At 45.2% G+C, this 14,714-nt stretch overlaps 2 protein-coding genes across 3 annotated transcripts; both read right to left on the bottom strand.

Moving 5' to 3' along the window:
- Positions 1–5,347, bottom strand: Ints5 (integrator complex subunit 5). The gene is made up of 2 exons (XM_026407651.2): positions 5,230–5,347; positions 1–3,133 (listed from the first exon to the last, which is right to left on the bottom strand). The coding sequence occupies exons 1-2, from the start codon at positions 5,307–5,309 to the stop codon at positions 154–156; spliced, it is 3,060 nt and encodes a 1,019-aa protein (XP_026263436.2). The 5' UTR covers positions 5,310–5,347; the 3' UTR covers positions 1–153.
- C4H11orf98 (chromosome 4 C11orf98 homolog) lies at positions 3,053–14,685 on the bottom strand. Of its 2 annotated transcripts, XM_026407654.1 has the most exons (5): positions 14,606–14,685; positions 14,319–14,443; positions 11,867–11,964; positions 11,674–11,784; positions 3,053–3,133 (listed from the first exon to the last, which is right to left on the bottom strand). In XM_026407654.1, the coding sequence occupies exons 1-4, from the start codon at positions 14,642–14,644 to the stop codon at positions 11,675–11,677; spliced, it is 372 nt and encodes a 123-aa protein (XP_026263439.1). In that variant the 5' UTR covers positions 14,645–14,685; the 3' UTR covers positions 3,053–3,133; position 11,674. The 2 variants fall into 2 exon arrangements, with proteins under 2 accessions (XP_026263439.1, XP_026263438.1); XM_026407653.2 differs by lacking the exon at positions 3,053–3,133 and having other exon boundaries at positions 8,899–11,784.
- Between the last annotated feature and the right edge of the window lie 29 nt (positions 14,686–14,714).

Raw genomic sequence — 14,714 nt, 5'->3', positions numbered from 1 at the left:
ACTCTCCAAATTTTATTTAGAAAAAAATGATACGATAGGAAAAAAGTGACAGCGCTCATTAGGCCAAGGACTTAGAAACCTCCGCCTTTCTGTAGCACCTTAGGCTTTTCTCCCATTGCTTAATTTCACGCGGCTTCTGATGCAGGAAAAGGGTTATGTCCCCTGCCGAAGTAAAGTAGATGGTGAAGGTGCCTGGAAACGGCCAGAGAAAAGGCCCAGGCGATCGATGTTGCGATGCAGGACACTGTGCAGCACAGACAGATGCGGTCCTCCTTCACCCCCACCCTCTCTGGAGAAGTCCCGGATGAAGCGGCCTCGCTCAGACTGGAAGATGAACTTCTGGGGCAAAGGCCCATGCTCCCGGAGAAAGCCCCAGACACTAAGCAGCAGCAAACGTACTTCAAAAGGTGCCAGTTGTCTAAATACTTCGTGCATATTACCCAGGGCTGGTGGCAAAAGGCATCCTTCAGCCATGACAGCCACCAAGGTGCAGGATGCCTCCAGATGCCAGGGGGAGTGGGCTGTATCAGGGTGCCTAGAGGCTTCCCAGTGGCCCAAGAGGGCAGCCAACAGTCCCCGTAGCAGCACGGAACAGTAGCACAGGGCTGGAGGTGCAGCTGCTACCAGCTTTAACAGCTCAAAGAGCAGGGGCTGTTCCCGAAAGCGCCGGCCAATGCGGAGATCCCGCTCCACAGTGGCCCGGGCATGATCCTCAGGAGGCCAGGCCAGCTCAGCACCAGCTGCATCAGGACAAACACTTTCCACCAAGGTCACAGCAACTGCTTTGGCTGCCTCTGGGCTCAGGGTGGGAGCCCCCCAACAACCCCCATATTCAGTGCCTCCAGGGGCACTGCAGCAGTGTACCAGGAGACTGAGGAGGCTCTGGGTGTTATAGATCACCTCCTGCTGGTTTCTCGATTGGACAAACTTGGGTGGCTTTAAGCCACGGCCAATGACTCCAGCATGGAAAACTGACCAGATCCCTCCAGGACCTGGCACAGCTGCAGTGTGCCGACGGTTAGTGTCCAACAGGGAGGCAGAAGCCAAAGGAGCTGATGTAATTGAGAGAGTCTCATCCTCTCCATCTATTTCTCCTCCAAACAGTTCTGTATTGCCCCGATGTAAGGCTCCCTCAACTAGCAGCTGCAAGACAGCCTTGAGTCCAGCTGGGGAGGTCTGAGACAGGCGGGTGAGAAGCTGAGAGGCTGATGCCACACCTGGAGGGCCATGCAGCCTCAAAGAGGCAAAGAAGCGGTGCACCCCAGCCCTCACCAGTCCTAGGAGTTGGGAGGGGGACAGGGCTTCCAGAGGAAAGGGACAAATAGCCAGAAGGGAGGCAGCAGCTTCAGCTACTTCCTCCTCAGGATGTAGCAGGAGAGGAGCCAGGTCAGACAGATGGGCTGAGGCAGACTCCCCAAACCGAGCCCCTAGGGCTGCAGGGCCCTCACCACCCTGCTGTTCCCACCCCACTAGCAGTGCCAAGTTGCGCAGAAACCGGGCTGTGAAGGGAGGTTGTAAAATCCCTGCATGTACCCGAGCCAGGCAGCTTCGGAAAGCCAGGGGCAGAAGACCAGAGAGACTGACCACCAGCCCTGCATATAACTGGGTGGCCAAACTCAACTCTTCAGGGCTTCGGGCTCGGCTCAGTAAATGACCCAAGGCTTCAGGTCCACAGCTAGGTCGGGTATAGACGGACAGCAGACCTAGGAGCTGGTGCTGCCAGAGGAAGCGCTTCCGTTCCAGCCGTAACGTCTCTCCACACAGCTCTCCAACATGGTTTCTCAGAGCATCTAGAAAGGGCACTGGACGGGGGGGTGAGGGTGGGCCCAGCACCCCTTCCCCAGGAGACCCTCCTCGATGATGAACCAGTTTTTGTAGATGCAGTAGCAGGAGTTGGATCAGTCGGTCACAGGCCTCACGTACAGTGTCTGGCACAGCCAGGCCCTGGGTGGTAATGACTGAAGCAGGCATAGCTGTGTCTACCAGGAACTGCAGCAGACGGTAGGCACCTGCCCCAGAGGCCTGGCTCACCAGATGCACAGCCAGGTTCAGCATGTTGTCCAGCTCCTCTCGGGGGAATCCCTGCAGGTGTTGCTGCAGCTGGCTCAGCACAGTTGGGGGCTTGAGGCAATCCACGAGCTCTCCTGAGACTGTACCCAGCAAAGCTGGTGACATGACTGCCAGCTGCAGAAGGAAGGGAACTGTGGCCTGAAGAGAGGGGTCCCCACTCCGGCCCCCAGTACCCCCTGCCAGGCTATCATGAAACATTCGCAGAAGCTCCCGTCGGATGCTGTCTCCATGGCGGGAGGCCAGGTGCCCTAGGATGCCTACAACAGAGGCAATCTTGGGTACCCGTTTCTCCCCAGGAATGGCAGGAGATCCAGGGAAGGTGTCCGTAGAGGGGGTTTGAGAAGAGTTTCCACCACTACCACCAGTTCCACCTCCAGCCCCACCATGGACACAGAAGTCCTTAAGGCCACAGGAGAGGACTCGGGAGATGATGGTGCCAGGAAAAGAGGAGCCAATATGTGCTACAACCCAGTCAAAGTGTGGGGAATGCTGGACAGAAGTATCCAGCAAAGCATCCACGCATGCATCTGGGCAGCTACCAATGAGAGCAGAGAGGCACTGCACATAGATGTCCATTAATGTACGGGTGGCCCTACACCCCATCCACAGCTGCAGCAGTTCATTGAGAGAGCCAGTGGCATGGGGCACACGCTGATGTTGGCCTGAATATGTGCTGCTCAGTTGTCCCATGAGGTCAATGGACCATGCACTAATCACAGGTGCCCAGGCCTTTGGGTTGGCCCGAATAAACTCAGACAGCACCTGCTGTACTTCCTGCACCACATCCTCTAGACCAGGTCCCCCAGCAGGGACATGGGAGGATGAAGATGGACGAAGGTGAGATGGACCAGACACAGGGCTTTCATCTAGAGCAGCCAGATGGGCCCTGACACTCTCATCAAAAACACCTCTTAAGTGGTCAAGCACAGCAGCACGAGCAGGTGGCAAAGACCGGAGCAAGAGAAGACCACAGCGAGCATGTTCCCGGGCTGAGAGTTGGTGGCCCAGAATGGGATCTACGCCAGTCAGAAAAGCCTTGATTTCCTGGGACAGCTCCTGAGCACTATAAGGAAGCAAAGGAATGTTGGGTTATGTTAGACAAGTTTTATTTCCACTGTGAACTTCAGTTTCTATGTAAAATAAAGATAATAACTATACCTAAGTTTTTAGAATTTTTTTTGTCAATGAACCTTTATTTTATTTATTTATATGTGGTGCTAAGAATTGAACCCAGTGCCTCACAAATCCTAGGCAAGCACTCTAACCACTGAGTCACAACCGTACTCCACTAAGTTTATAAAGCATTTATGTACCATACCTGGCTCATACTAATAACTCAATAAATGCTTTTTCCCTCATGACAATAATAACTCCCCCTTCCCTCCCCAGTACTGGGGAATTAGCCCAGGGTTGCTCAACCACTGAGCTATACTCCTCAGCCCTTTTTATTTTGAGATAGGGTTTCAATAAGCTGCTGAGGCTGGCTGCTCCCAGCCTGAATAATTCTTAAAATGGCCATATGCTTTTTTTTTTTTTTTTTCATGCCAGGAATGAACCCAGGGCCTTGCACATGCTAAGGCCACTGAACTACTTTATAGCCAGGCAAGGAGCTCTTTTAAGTACTTGGCATGTGTTATTTCAGTCCTGACAACAGTTCAATAAGGTAGGACTATTATGGTCTCATTTTGCAGGTAAGAAAATCAAGGTCAAGCAATCAGACTATATGTTCCAAAAGGACAGATACCATTTCTGTGCTCTTCAGCACTGAATCCCCTTCCATTAAGGTGCCTGATGTATAGGAAGTACTCAATAAATATTTGTTGAATTAATTAAGCATATTTTGTGCTTCTATAATATCTGCTTTAAAAGTACCTTTCCAAGATAGGTGTGGTGGTGCAGACCGGTAACAAAGCAACTTGGGAGGCTAAAGCAGGAGGATCACCAGTTTAAGACCAGGCTCAGCAACTTAGTGAGACCCTCAGGAATTTAGTGAGAACTTATCGCAAAAAAATTTTTAAAAGCTGGGCATGGTGGCACACCCCTGTAATCCCACCAGCCAAAGAGGCTGAGGCAGGAGGATCCCAATTTCAAAGGCAGCCTCAAAAACTTAAAAAGAGGTGCTAAGCAATGTGGAGAGGCCCTAATCAATTTAGTGAGACCCTGTCTCTAAATAAAATATTAAAAAAAAAAAAAAACAGTCTGGGAATGTGGCTCAGTAGGTAAGTGCCCCTGGGTTCAATCCTCGGTTAAATAAATAAATAAATAGGATTGGGGGTATATAGCTCTGTGGTAGAGCACTCCTGGATTCAATCCCCATTTTAAAAAAAAAATCTTCCTGACTTTAAAGCACCTCTCCCAACTCAAGCACTCTGATATTTGACTTTTAATGAAAAAAAAAAAAGTAAGCCCCTTATTAAGGGCTCACCCTCCCAAATACCTGTTTCTTCCCATATGCGAAAGAATCCTAACCAAATCAACAATCACCAACTACCCGGCACCCTCAATGTGCCTGGGAAATAAGGTGGCCCAGAGCCCAGGGTAATGCCTTTCAAGCCTTCCCCTTCTGAAACATATGGGTTCCATCTTGGAAATTCTGAAGGCAGTGTTATGGAAGAAGGCAAATCCCCTTCCTCTTATCGTTTTTTTCTGACAAAGAAGGATGGGGGGGGCGGGAGCAGGGCTTGGGGGTAGGTATAGGCCCTCACTGGGCCATTCCTCTCGGGTTCCAACAAAAACAAAAACCACCCAAGATGAAGGGAATGTGCAAGGGAACGGTTGGCGGAAGCATTCAGATGGTTTCTGGGCCTGGGTTCTCAGGGACTCTGCAGAAGTCAGAGCCCTGAGTCTCTACGGGTCTATAAGGGGAAGGGCGACTGGGTTCCCAAGAGTTCTGATATCCCCGACTCTTGAGAGAGCAAGGCCAGGGCCTGGGGTAGCTCGGTATAGGGGTCTAGGGAACGGCGGGACCCAGGTCTCGGGAGGGCGGGCACTGGAGCCCACACTTTTGGTGACAAGGTCCCTGAGTTCTGGGAGGACGCGACCAGGAATCTCTGAGAACCCTGACGCGAGTTCTCGAGGTAGGATCCGGGTTTCTGCCGAGAACGCTAGGGATACGCGCGGAGCCGCGCGATAGGGGAAGATACCAAGGGCTCTGACTACCTGAGAGGCGCGGGACCGTGGGTGGCGGGGGCAGGCCCGGGAGGCCCTGGAGCCCCGGGAGGGTCGCACAACGCGGACATCCCGCAGCCCTACCCCAAGCCCGACGCGGGAGCGGCAGAGTAGGCGGCGCATGCGCGCTGACGGGAAACGCGAAAGAAACCCGCGACGAGGCTTCTCAGGAAAACTAATCCGGCTATGTCTGGGACCCTAGTACATTGGTTCCGCATCCCATCTTGATAGCGGGCAAACCATGTTTTTGCAAGGGCTATGGACACAATTAAGCTGGCCGTGGCCATTCACGGTAGTATTTATTTTTCCTGAATCCGAAAATACAAATGTACAACTCGCGAGCTTTTAAAAAAATGAAGCACCAGGGATTGGGGTTGTGGGTCGGCGCTTGCCTGCCGTGTGTGTGAGGCCCTGGGTTCGAAAGTCAGCATCGCAAACTAATAAATAAAAAATAAAGGTTCATCGATAACAACAACAACAAAAAGAATAATAATAAGAAGCACCAGGCCTCGGGATGTAACTCAGCAATAGAGCGCTCGTCTACCATGCACGAAGCCCTGGATCTCAGCACAAACAAAACAAAACTAAAAAGCAATTAGAGAAGGGGAAAGTGGAAAACAGAAGGAAAGAAAGAAGAAAAAATTCATAAGAAAAACAGAGATACCAAAACAAATTGGGCTAAACTGAAGGGGTCCTTTCAGTCATAGACGAGAACAACCTTCTATCAGTCTTCCTTGCTTAAGCTTTCCTACCCGCCCCCCAATTTCACAACAACATGGGGACCTTCCCCACATCTGACAGAAACAGAACTTGTTGTTATGTATTTATGCAGCCAGTACACTTCATCAAGAGCTCTCAATTTAGCTGGTCTACCTAGATCAATTTCCAACTATTCTATTCATTAGCTGTGTGTGGGGGGGTAACGTGTGTGTGGTGAAGTGCTGGGGATTGAAACCAGGGCCTTAGTGCATGCAAAGCAAGCACTCTACCAACCGAGCTATATCCCCAGCCTGTTAGCTGTGTACTCTACATGACCTCTTCATGCCTGTTTTCCTCTTCTGGAAATGAAGTACCAATAAGTTGGTATCTCACAGAGTTGTTAGGAAAATTGAAATGAGGTAAAACATTCACTGTATAGCACATTAATGCCTGCAATGGTAAACACTATAAAGTATTAGCTATTTTTCCTGTATTTGTTGAACAAACAAAAAATCTCTTTGACAATAAAACCTTTCTTTCTTTTTCTTGGCCATGCTGGGGCTAAAACCAGGGCCTGGAGCATACAAGGTAAGTGTTCTATTATTGAAATGCATCCCCACCTCCTGTTTTGTCAAAAGCAATACTCTTGGGGCTGGGAATATAGCTCAGTGATAGAACACTTGCCTATCATGCACCAGACCTTGGATTTAATTCCCAAACACTGCAAAAAAAAAAAAAAAAAATAGTATCTCCCTGGAATTAGTATATTCTTAATACTGTGAAAGCTGGGTTAGATGACACATGCATGTAATTCCAGCCATTCAAGAGGCTGAGGTTAAGAGGATCTATATGTTTGAGGCCAGCCTCTTGGATTTTAGGAGATCCTGTCCAGGAAAAAAAAAAAAAATCCTACTGTGGTGGTATATACATGTAATCCAAGGGACTGAGAAGATTTAGGCAGGAGTATCAGCAAAGGTTTTTGCTGTTGTTTTGGTTTTTATTTATTTTACAGTAGAATGCATTTTTGCCTATAGTATACAAATGGAGCACAACTTCTCAATCCTCTGGCTATACATGGTGCAGTCACTCCAGTAGTGTGATCATACATGTATATAATGTCCTATTCTACTGTCCTTCCCATCCCCACGACTTCACCTCCTCTCACTCCCCTTTACACAAACCAAAATTCCTTTATTCTTCCCAACCCCCCACTATGGATCAGCATCTCTGATGGATTATCAGAGAGAATATTTGGGATTTGTTTTTTTTGGGATTGGCTTATTTCACTTCGAATGATATTCTCTAGTTCCATCCATTTACCTACAAATGCCATAATTTCATTCTTCTTTAAGGCTGAGTAATATTCCATTGTGTATATATACCACATTTTTTAAGGATCAGCAAGTCTGAAGCCATCTTCAGCAATTCAGAGAGGCCCTCAGCAACTTAGTAAGACCCTGTCTCGAAAATAATTTTTTTATAAAAAAAAAACAAAGGAGCCGGGAGCAGTGGTGCATGACTTTAATCTCAGTGGCTCAGGAGGCTGAAGCAGGAGATCAAGAGTTCAAAACCAGCTTTCTCAAAAGCGGGGCATTAACCAACTCAGTAAAACCCTGTCTCTAAATAAAATACAAAATAGGGCTGGCAATGTGGCTCAGTGGTTGAGTGACCCTAAATTCAATCCCCAGTACCAAAAAAAAAAAAAAGGTGAAGGCCAGATGTGGTGGTACATGGCCTGTAATCCCAGTGATTTGGGAGGCTGAGGCAGGAGGATCACAAATCACAAATTCAAGTCTAACCTCGGCAAACTAGCAAGACTCTGTCTCAAAATTAAAAAAAAAATAAATAAAAAGGATTGAGGATGTGGCTCAGTGGTAGAAGTTTCCAGAGTTCAATTTCTGTACTTGCAAAGGGTGGGGGTGAATGTTTGCAAAAGCATATGGATGAGGGGGCAGGGGTTGTGGCTCAGCAGTATAGTGCTCACCTAACATGTGCAAGGTCCTGGGTTTCATCCTCAGCACCAAATAAAAATAAAAATGAATAAATAAAGGTACTGTGTCCAACTACAATTGAAAAAAAAATATATATATATATAGAGGGTATGGATGAAGATTAGAGCAGGGAGATGAGTGATTTTTTTCTCTGGTTTTGTTTGAAATTTTTATACTAAAAATTCAAATTTAAAACAATTTTAGGGCTGGGATTGTGGCTCAGCGGTTGAGCGCTCGCCTAGCGCATGCGGGACCCAGGTTCGATTCTCAGCACCACATAAAAAAAAAAAAAGGCATTGTCTTGTGTCCATCTACACCTAAAAAATAATTTTTTTTTTAAAGGGGCTGGAATTGTGGCTCAATGGTAGAACGCTTGCTTCACAAGTGTAAGACACTGGGTTTGATTCTCAGTACCACAGATAAATAAATGAATAAGTCCATCAACATCTAAAACATTGTTTTTAAAAAATAACTTTAATACATTCCTTTTTATTTAGACTAAAATTAAAATTCCAGGTTGTCTACATTCTCCCTTATTTTTTAATATATTGAACCCAGATATGCTTTACCATTACGCTATAGCCTCAGCAGTTTTTATTTTTTATTTTGAGATAAGTTGCTTAGGGTCTCAATGTTGCTGTAATTGGCCTATGAACTTTGTAACCTTCCTGCCTCAGCCTCCAGAGTAGCTGGAATTAAGGTACCAGGCAAGTGTATATTCTTGCTTTATCCCCAAAGACCTCTTAAAAAAAAAAAAATTGCCTCCAGTCTCCTTTGAATATGTATCTACTTTCCTAAATAAACCTCTATGCCTTTGAAAAAAAATTGAAATTCTGTAAAGGACTTATAAGATCCTTGCCTCTCTCTACAACTTCATCTTTTTTTCCATCTCCCCTTTTATCACTTCACTCTAATCTACACTAGAGTTGACAGTTCTAAGAACACAGTAAGCTACTTTTTGGCACTAAGCACAGGAGTTAGAAGAATATAAAGAGTGGGAGGGAAAAAACGTGTTAAGTATGGATGTACCCTCCCTTCTCTCGTTACTACATCCGAATACAGTTCAGTTTTTTCTTAGGGGGCAGGTACTGGGGATTGAACCCAGAGGCACTTCACCACTAAACTACATCCCCAGCTACATCTTCAGTCTTTTTTATTTGAGACAGAATCTTGCAAGCCACTAGGATCACAGACATGCGCCACCATGCCTGCCAGTGTTTCAAACAACTATTTTTCCTTTCTGTATTCAAAACTGAAGGGCAGAAGATGTAGCTCAGTGGTAGAGCACTTGCCTAGCATTTGTGAGGCCCTGAACATCATTCCCAGCACCACAAAACAAAACAAAAACAACTTGACAAAGGAAAATGCTAGGTGAGCCTGGCAACAGAAAGCAAGGAAGAGCTCAAATACAGTAATTGTGTAAAAGGTCACAGGGACCACATTGAACAAGCTAGTGCTGACTAATTTTGGCACAATGACCATGAAAAAAATGATAATTATCAATGTTAAACACACTGAAAAAAATCCATAGTAGGGCTGGAGATGTGGCTCAGCGGTAGCGCGCTCGCCTGGCATGCGTGCGGCCCGGGTTCGATCCTCAGCACCACATACCAACAAAGATGTTGTGTCCGCCGAGAACTAAAAAATAATAAATATTAAAAAAAAAAAAAAAAAAAAAAAAAAAATCCATAGTAATTCTAAAAAGCAAGGTAGGAGCTCTTCTCCGCAGACTGTTATAGGAATATTACGAATAAATGACAGAATTAGAAAATCACTATTCTGCAACACAGTAATAACTAATCCAGGTAATCACCATGAATATTAACAGCGCTGAGTGATGCCATTGGTAAATATTCATACTCATTAATTCCTATGGATTAATAAGTAATCCATACATTAATTACAAAGAGTATGTTTATTTTCCCTTGCAACTTAGAGTTACCATTAATGAAACAAACTAACATTATGACAGGTAAGTATATAAATCATTTATGTAATTTTTGTCTAAATTATTTATTTATCCTAAATTCAATGAAACATTCATAAACACTCAAACAAAAACAGATTGTAGAATATTCTCAAATAAAATTAGGTTGTACCCTTCAAAATTATCATCTAAGACAAGCTAAGGGAGTACTTTTTCTGGATTAAAGTAAAGACATGACAAATGCACTATGTCATCTTTGATTGGCTCCTGGATTTTCGGGGGAGAAAAATGACAAAGAATGTTATTGAGAGAACAGGATATTTGAATATGAAAAACTAGCTATTTTTTTATTTGTAGTTGGACACAATACCTTTATTTTTCCATTTGCTGAGGATCAAACTAGGGCCTCATACTTACTAGGCGAGCATTCTACTGCTGAATCACAACCAAGTCCCCAAACTAGCTATTTTATGAATATTAAAAATCATAGGAGCTAGGGTTATAGCTCAGCGGTAGAGTGCTTGCTTCACACATGTGAGGCACTGGGTTCAATCCTCCACATCATATAAAAATAGATATATATTCTTTAAAAATCATAGGTGTGGTAATAGTATTTGGCTGTATAAAATAATGTTCTTAGGGATAAAATCTTTACTAGATTTTCAAATGATTTTCATTTAGCTAGGACAACACACATATATTTGTACAGAAAGAGATAAGTGTAGGAAAATGTTAACTAGTCAATCTAAGTAAAGGGTATACAAAGGTTCATTATACTTCTGAACTTTACTATAAAGCTGAGGGAGGGGAACTGGGGCTGTGGCTTGATGGCAGAATGCTTGCCTAACAGGTGTGAGGCAGTGGGTTTATTTATTTTAGCACTGCATAAAATAAACCAATAAAATAGACATACTGTCCATCTACAACTACAAAAAAAAAAAAAAAAAAGCTGAGGAAAGGGTAACAATGGACTTAAACCCTCCCCATGCAGACTAAACACGGAAGGGAAGAAAATCAAGCCTTTCTTCAGTTGAATGCACTTCTTCTGCACAGGCAGCTTTTCTCTTTAAATACCTCAACCACAGGTTCCCACAGTGTTAAAAGTTAATGCAGGCCTGTGATCCCAGCTACTCAGGTCTGGGAATGTAACTCAGTAGAGAGCACTTGCCTGGCATGTGAAGCTCTGGGTTTTTTCCTTAGCACTAGCTTAAGGAAATAAAGAAGAAGGAAAAAAATAAAAAATAAATATATATATATATATATATATATATATATATATATATATATGTTTGGCATTTATTTTATTAAAAACATAATCTAGCAAAGGAAACAGTACAAACATGAAGTGACTTGCCCATCCTGATCACACAGGCACCAAGGCAAGATTGGGATCAGGATCTTTAACCCCTTGTCATTCCTACAATATCTCTATTATTGTCAGAAATGGAAAGAGACAGAAGAAACCAGGTTGCCAGAGACTACTTCTCATTATTTTTGCTCAATCAAGCTCTGTGGGTTCTGTTTGTAGACTGCCTCCATCCATACCCACAGAACTCTTTTCATGACCCACCCTCCATCCTTAGACTTTATCACACGTCAGTCAAAGCTCTAGGGATTAATCATAAATGGGAGTTGGGCCCTCCTCAAATCTTTCTTTTATACCCTCTTCCCTCCCAATATATCCCTCCAGTAGAAGTCAGTAGCCATTATGTAGGAGGAACTGGGATGAGTGAAAGCAGGTAACGCTTTCGCCAAAAAACTCTGAACAACCACAATCCTGTTGGCTCCAGTTGAAAATCTGGTGGAAGAAATAAGAACCTTAGCTCTCATCCTCAAGATTCTCCATGTCTATATCCTGAGGGGGTTTAATCTTCTTTTGTCGTTTGGGCTGTGGATCACTAGTCCTGGCTGGTTTTGAAGGGACTTCCACTGAGCAAAAGGAAAGAGAAAGAGTTAAGGAGCTAAATAAACCCATGTTCCCCCTCTCCCTCCTTTTGTGCCCTAGTGTCACCTTCCATTGCTGCCTTCTCTTTCTGGGCAAGCCGGATCTGCTGCAGGAGTTTTCTGCGTTTCTTCCCTGACAGAGTAATATTGGCACGTGCACTGGATCTAAAGGGTAGGTAGGAGCAAAGATACCCAGGTTATACTGAACAACCTAGGTCACAAAAGTATTTCTGGCTATGGAAAGTGTCTTTCTATTCAAATTGCACAACTGTATAAGTCTAAGGTTGTAAGTCTTTCCAACTTTAGATTTTAACATACTTTATTTGATCTAAATCTCAATACATATCTCAGGACCAAATATTAAAGATAGTATTTAAACATTAAAGTTTAGTATGTAGTTGTCGCATTGCTTGCTCTTAACTAAAACACTCAGGGTTACTCCAGGGGAACTGGGCTGTGCAAAATAACCACACAAGAGACAGAAATACCTTTTTCTTTGGGGGTGCTGTGATAGCTCCTTTGACCTTAAGGGTCCATGGAAAGAGAGAGAAAGCAGGTGAGCACAAGCTGACCCCTTTTATTGAGCAGAAGCCATTCAAATGAGGCAAGAGGTCAGGTTTCAAGGGGCTGAGTCTAGCTTTATGATGTCTGCTATCAGCAGGCTGACTGACATCTAGGAAGGCCACACCCAAGGGCAGAGTAAGAAAAGGGGACACACAAAGGGCATCTCCCTGGAACATTCTATCCCAAACAGGGTAAGGGGTAAAAATCACAAAGGAACAGGTGAGCTTAGCTTAACTCATGGAGTTGAGGAAGGCACGCCTATGCATGAAGACACATTTGGTTGCATTATTTCTACCCTCAAGATCTGGGTTACCATCCTCAGCAACTTAAGAGTAGCCAGATCATGGAGGGGGGGGGGGTTGTGCAGATGACCCACAGTGCCTCAACCATTCAGGAGGGGAAAATTGCTGGTTACATGACATGGCAGCCTCCCACATGTAGTAGGTACTCTTAAATATATTTTTAAAATATTTTTTTTTTACTTGTAGATGGATACACAGTATCTTTATTTATTTTTATGTGGTGCTGAGGATTGAACCCCTGCCTTGTATGCAAGTCAACTGCTTTGCTACTGAGCTACAGCCCCAGCCCCAGTACTCCAAATATTTTTAAGAAGTCAATGAAAGGAGGTAGAAACTAATTAACAGGGCCAGGTGAGGGTGGTGGCCCACACCTTAATCCCAATAGCTCAGGAGGCTAAGGAAGGAGGATGGCAGGTCCAAGCCAGTCTCAGCAACTTAGCAAGGCTGTCTCAAAATTAAAAAATAAAAAAGGGCTGGGGATGTAACTCAATGTTTGATTTTGCTCTGAGGCTCACTCCCAGGTAAGAAAAAAAAAGATAAATAAAGTAATTAATGGGCTGGTCAAGATGGCACAGGCTTGTGATCCCAGTGAATCTGGAAGCCAAAGCAGTAAGATTACAAGTTCGAAGCCATACTCTGCAACCTAACCAGACTCTTTCTCAAAACTAAATATTATAAAGGGGATGGGACATAGCTCAGAAGTCAAGCCCCCTGGGTTTAATCCCCAGTACTGAAAACAAACCAACAAAGTGATTAATGGAACAGGTAGTCTTTCCCAAGACTCAGCAGCATTAAAACTGCTATGAAAAATCCTATGTGTATCTTTGGGAAAATTCAAGTTATGCACACTTATCTACACACTTTTGTTTTCTTTGTGTAATATATGTATATATACATATACTTTTATTTTCCTTATGTAATATATATATTTTTTTCTTTCTCTCTCTCTCTTTTTTTTTTTTTTTTTTTTTTTTAGTAACCAGGGATTGAACCCAGGGGTGTTTAACCACTGAGTACATGCCACACCCCCCCCACACCTTTTTTTTGTGGTGCTGGGGATTGAACTCAGGGCCTTATGCATGCAAGGCAACACTTTACCAACTGAGCTATATCTCCAGCCCCTCCGAGTCCTTTACATTTTTTATTTAAAGACAGGGTCTCGCTAAATTGCTGAGGCTGGCCTGGAACTTGGGATCCTCCTGCCTCAGCCTCCAGAGTCACTGGAATTAAGATGCGTGCGTGCCAGGCGTGGTGGTACACGCGGCTCTGGAGGCTGTGGAAGGAAGATCTCGAGTTCAAAACCAGCCTCGGCAATTTAGCGAGATCCTAAATAAAATACAAAATAGGGCTGGGGACGAGGCTCAGTGGTGGAATATTCCAGAGTTCCATCCCTGATACCCACCGCCTCTCAAAAAGGGGGGGGGGCGTGCGCGCAGATTTACTACCAATACCTAAATTAATATAGATTGTTACTAGCGGCTGGGAGAATCCACAGCCTTCCTGAGATTCTCATTAGGGTCGAAGATCCAAAGAAAGGCAGAACAGCCGACAAACCTTCCCTACATAAAAGCGAAAGTACAAGGAAAGCTGAGTGATGGCGGCTCCGGAGCTACGGCCGGAGGGCGGACCGACGGCAGGAGATCTAGTACTCACGCCCGCTTCTTGAGGTGATGCCGTGTGATCAGCCCTTCGTCTATCACAGCCCCGACCACCTGATGCCTCAGTCGCTTCTCCCGGTTCAACACCCGCCGGCGCTTGAACAGCTTCTTCTTCAGCTCCTGCAAGGGATAAAGATGCGAATCAGGCTGAGGCCGCGCACGAACACAGATACCCAGAGCCACCACCGCGGCGATCCCAGTCCCCCATCAATCCCATCTCGGGCGACAGAAGAGGGCTCCCGGAAGCTTGGAGAAACAAAGCAGCAATCCCACAAAAATCACCGTTCGAGGCCGGTTGATCTTCCCCCCTGGACCCCCCATGAGTGCGTCCCCTCGCGCGTCCCGGGCACGCACTTCCGCTTCACGCCACTGCCCCAGGGCTCCACCCCCG

The sequence above is a fragment of the Urocitellus parryii genome, chromosome 4, assembly GCF_045843805.1.
Source record: "Urocitellus parryii isolate mUroPar1 chromosome 4, mUroPar1.hap1, whole genome shotgun sequence".
NCBI classification, from domain to species: Eukaryota; Metazoa; Chordata; class Mammalia; order Rodentia; family Sciuridae; genus Urocitellus; species Urocitellus parryii.
Note: the sequence above shows the minus strand (reverse complement) of the source record. Positions and strands in the feature narration are given on the sequence as shown.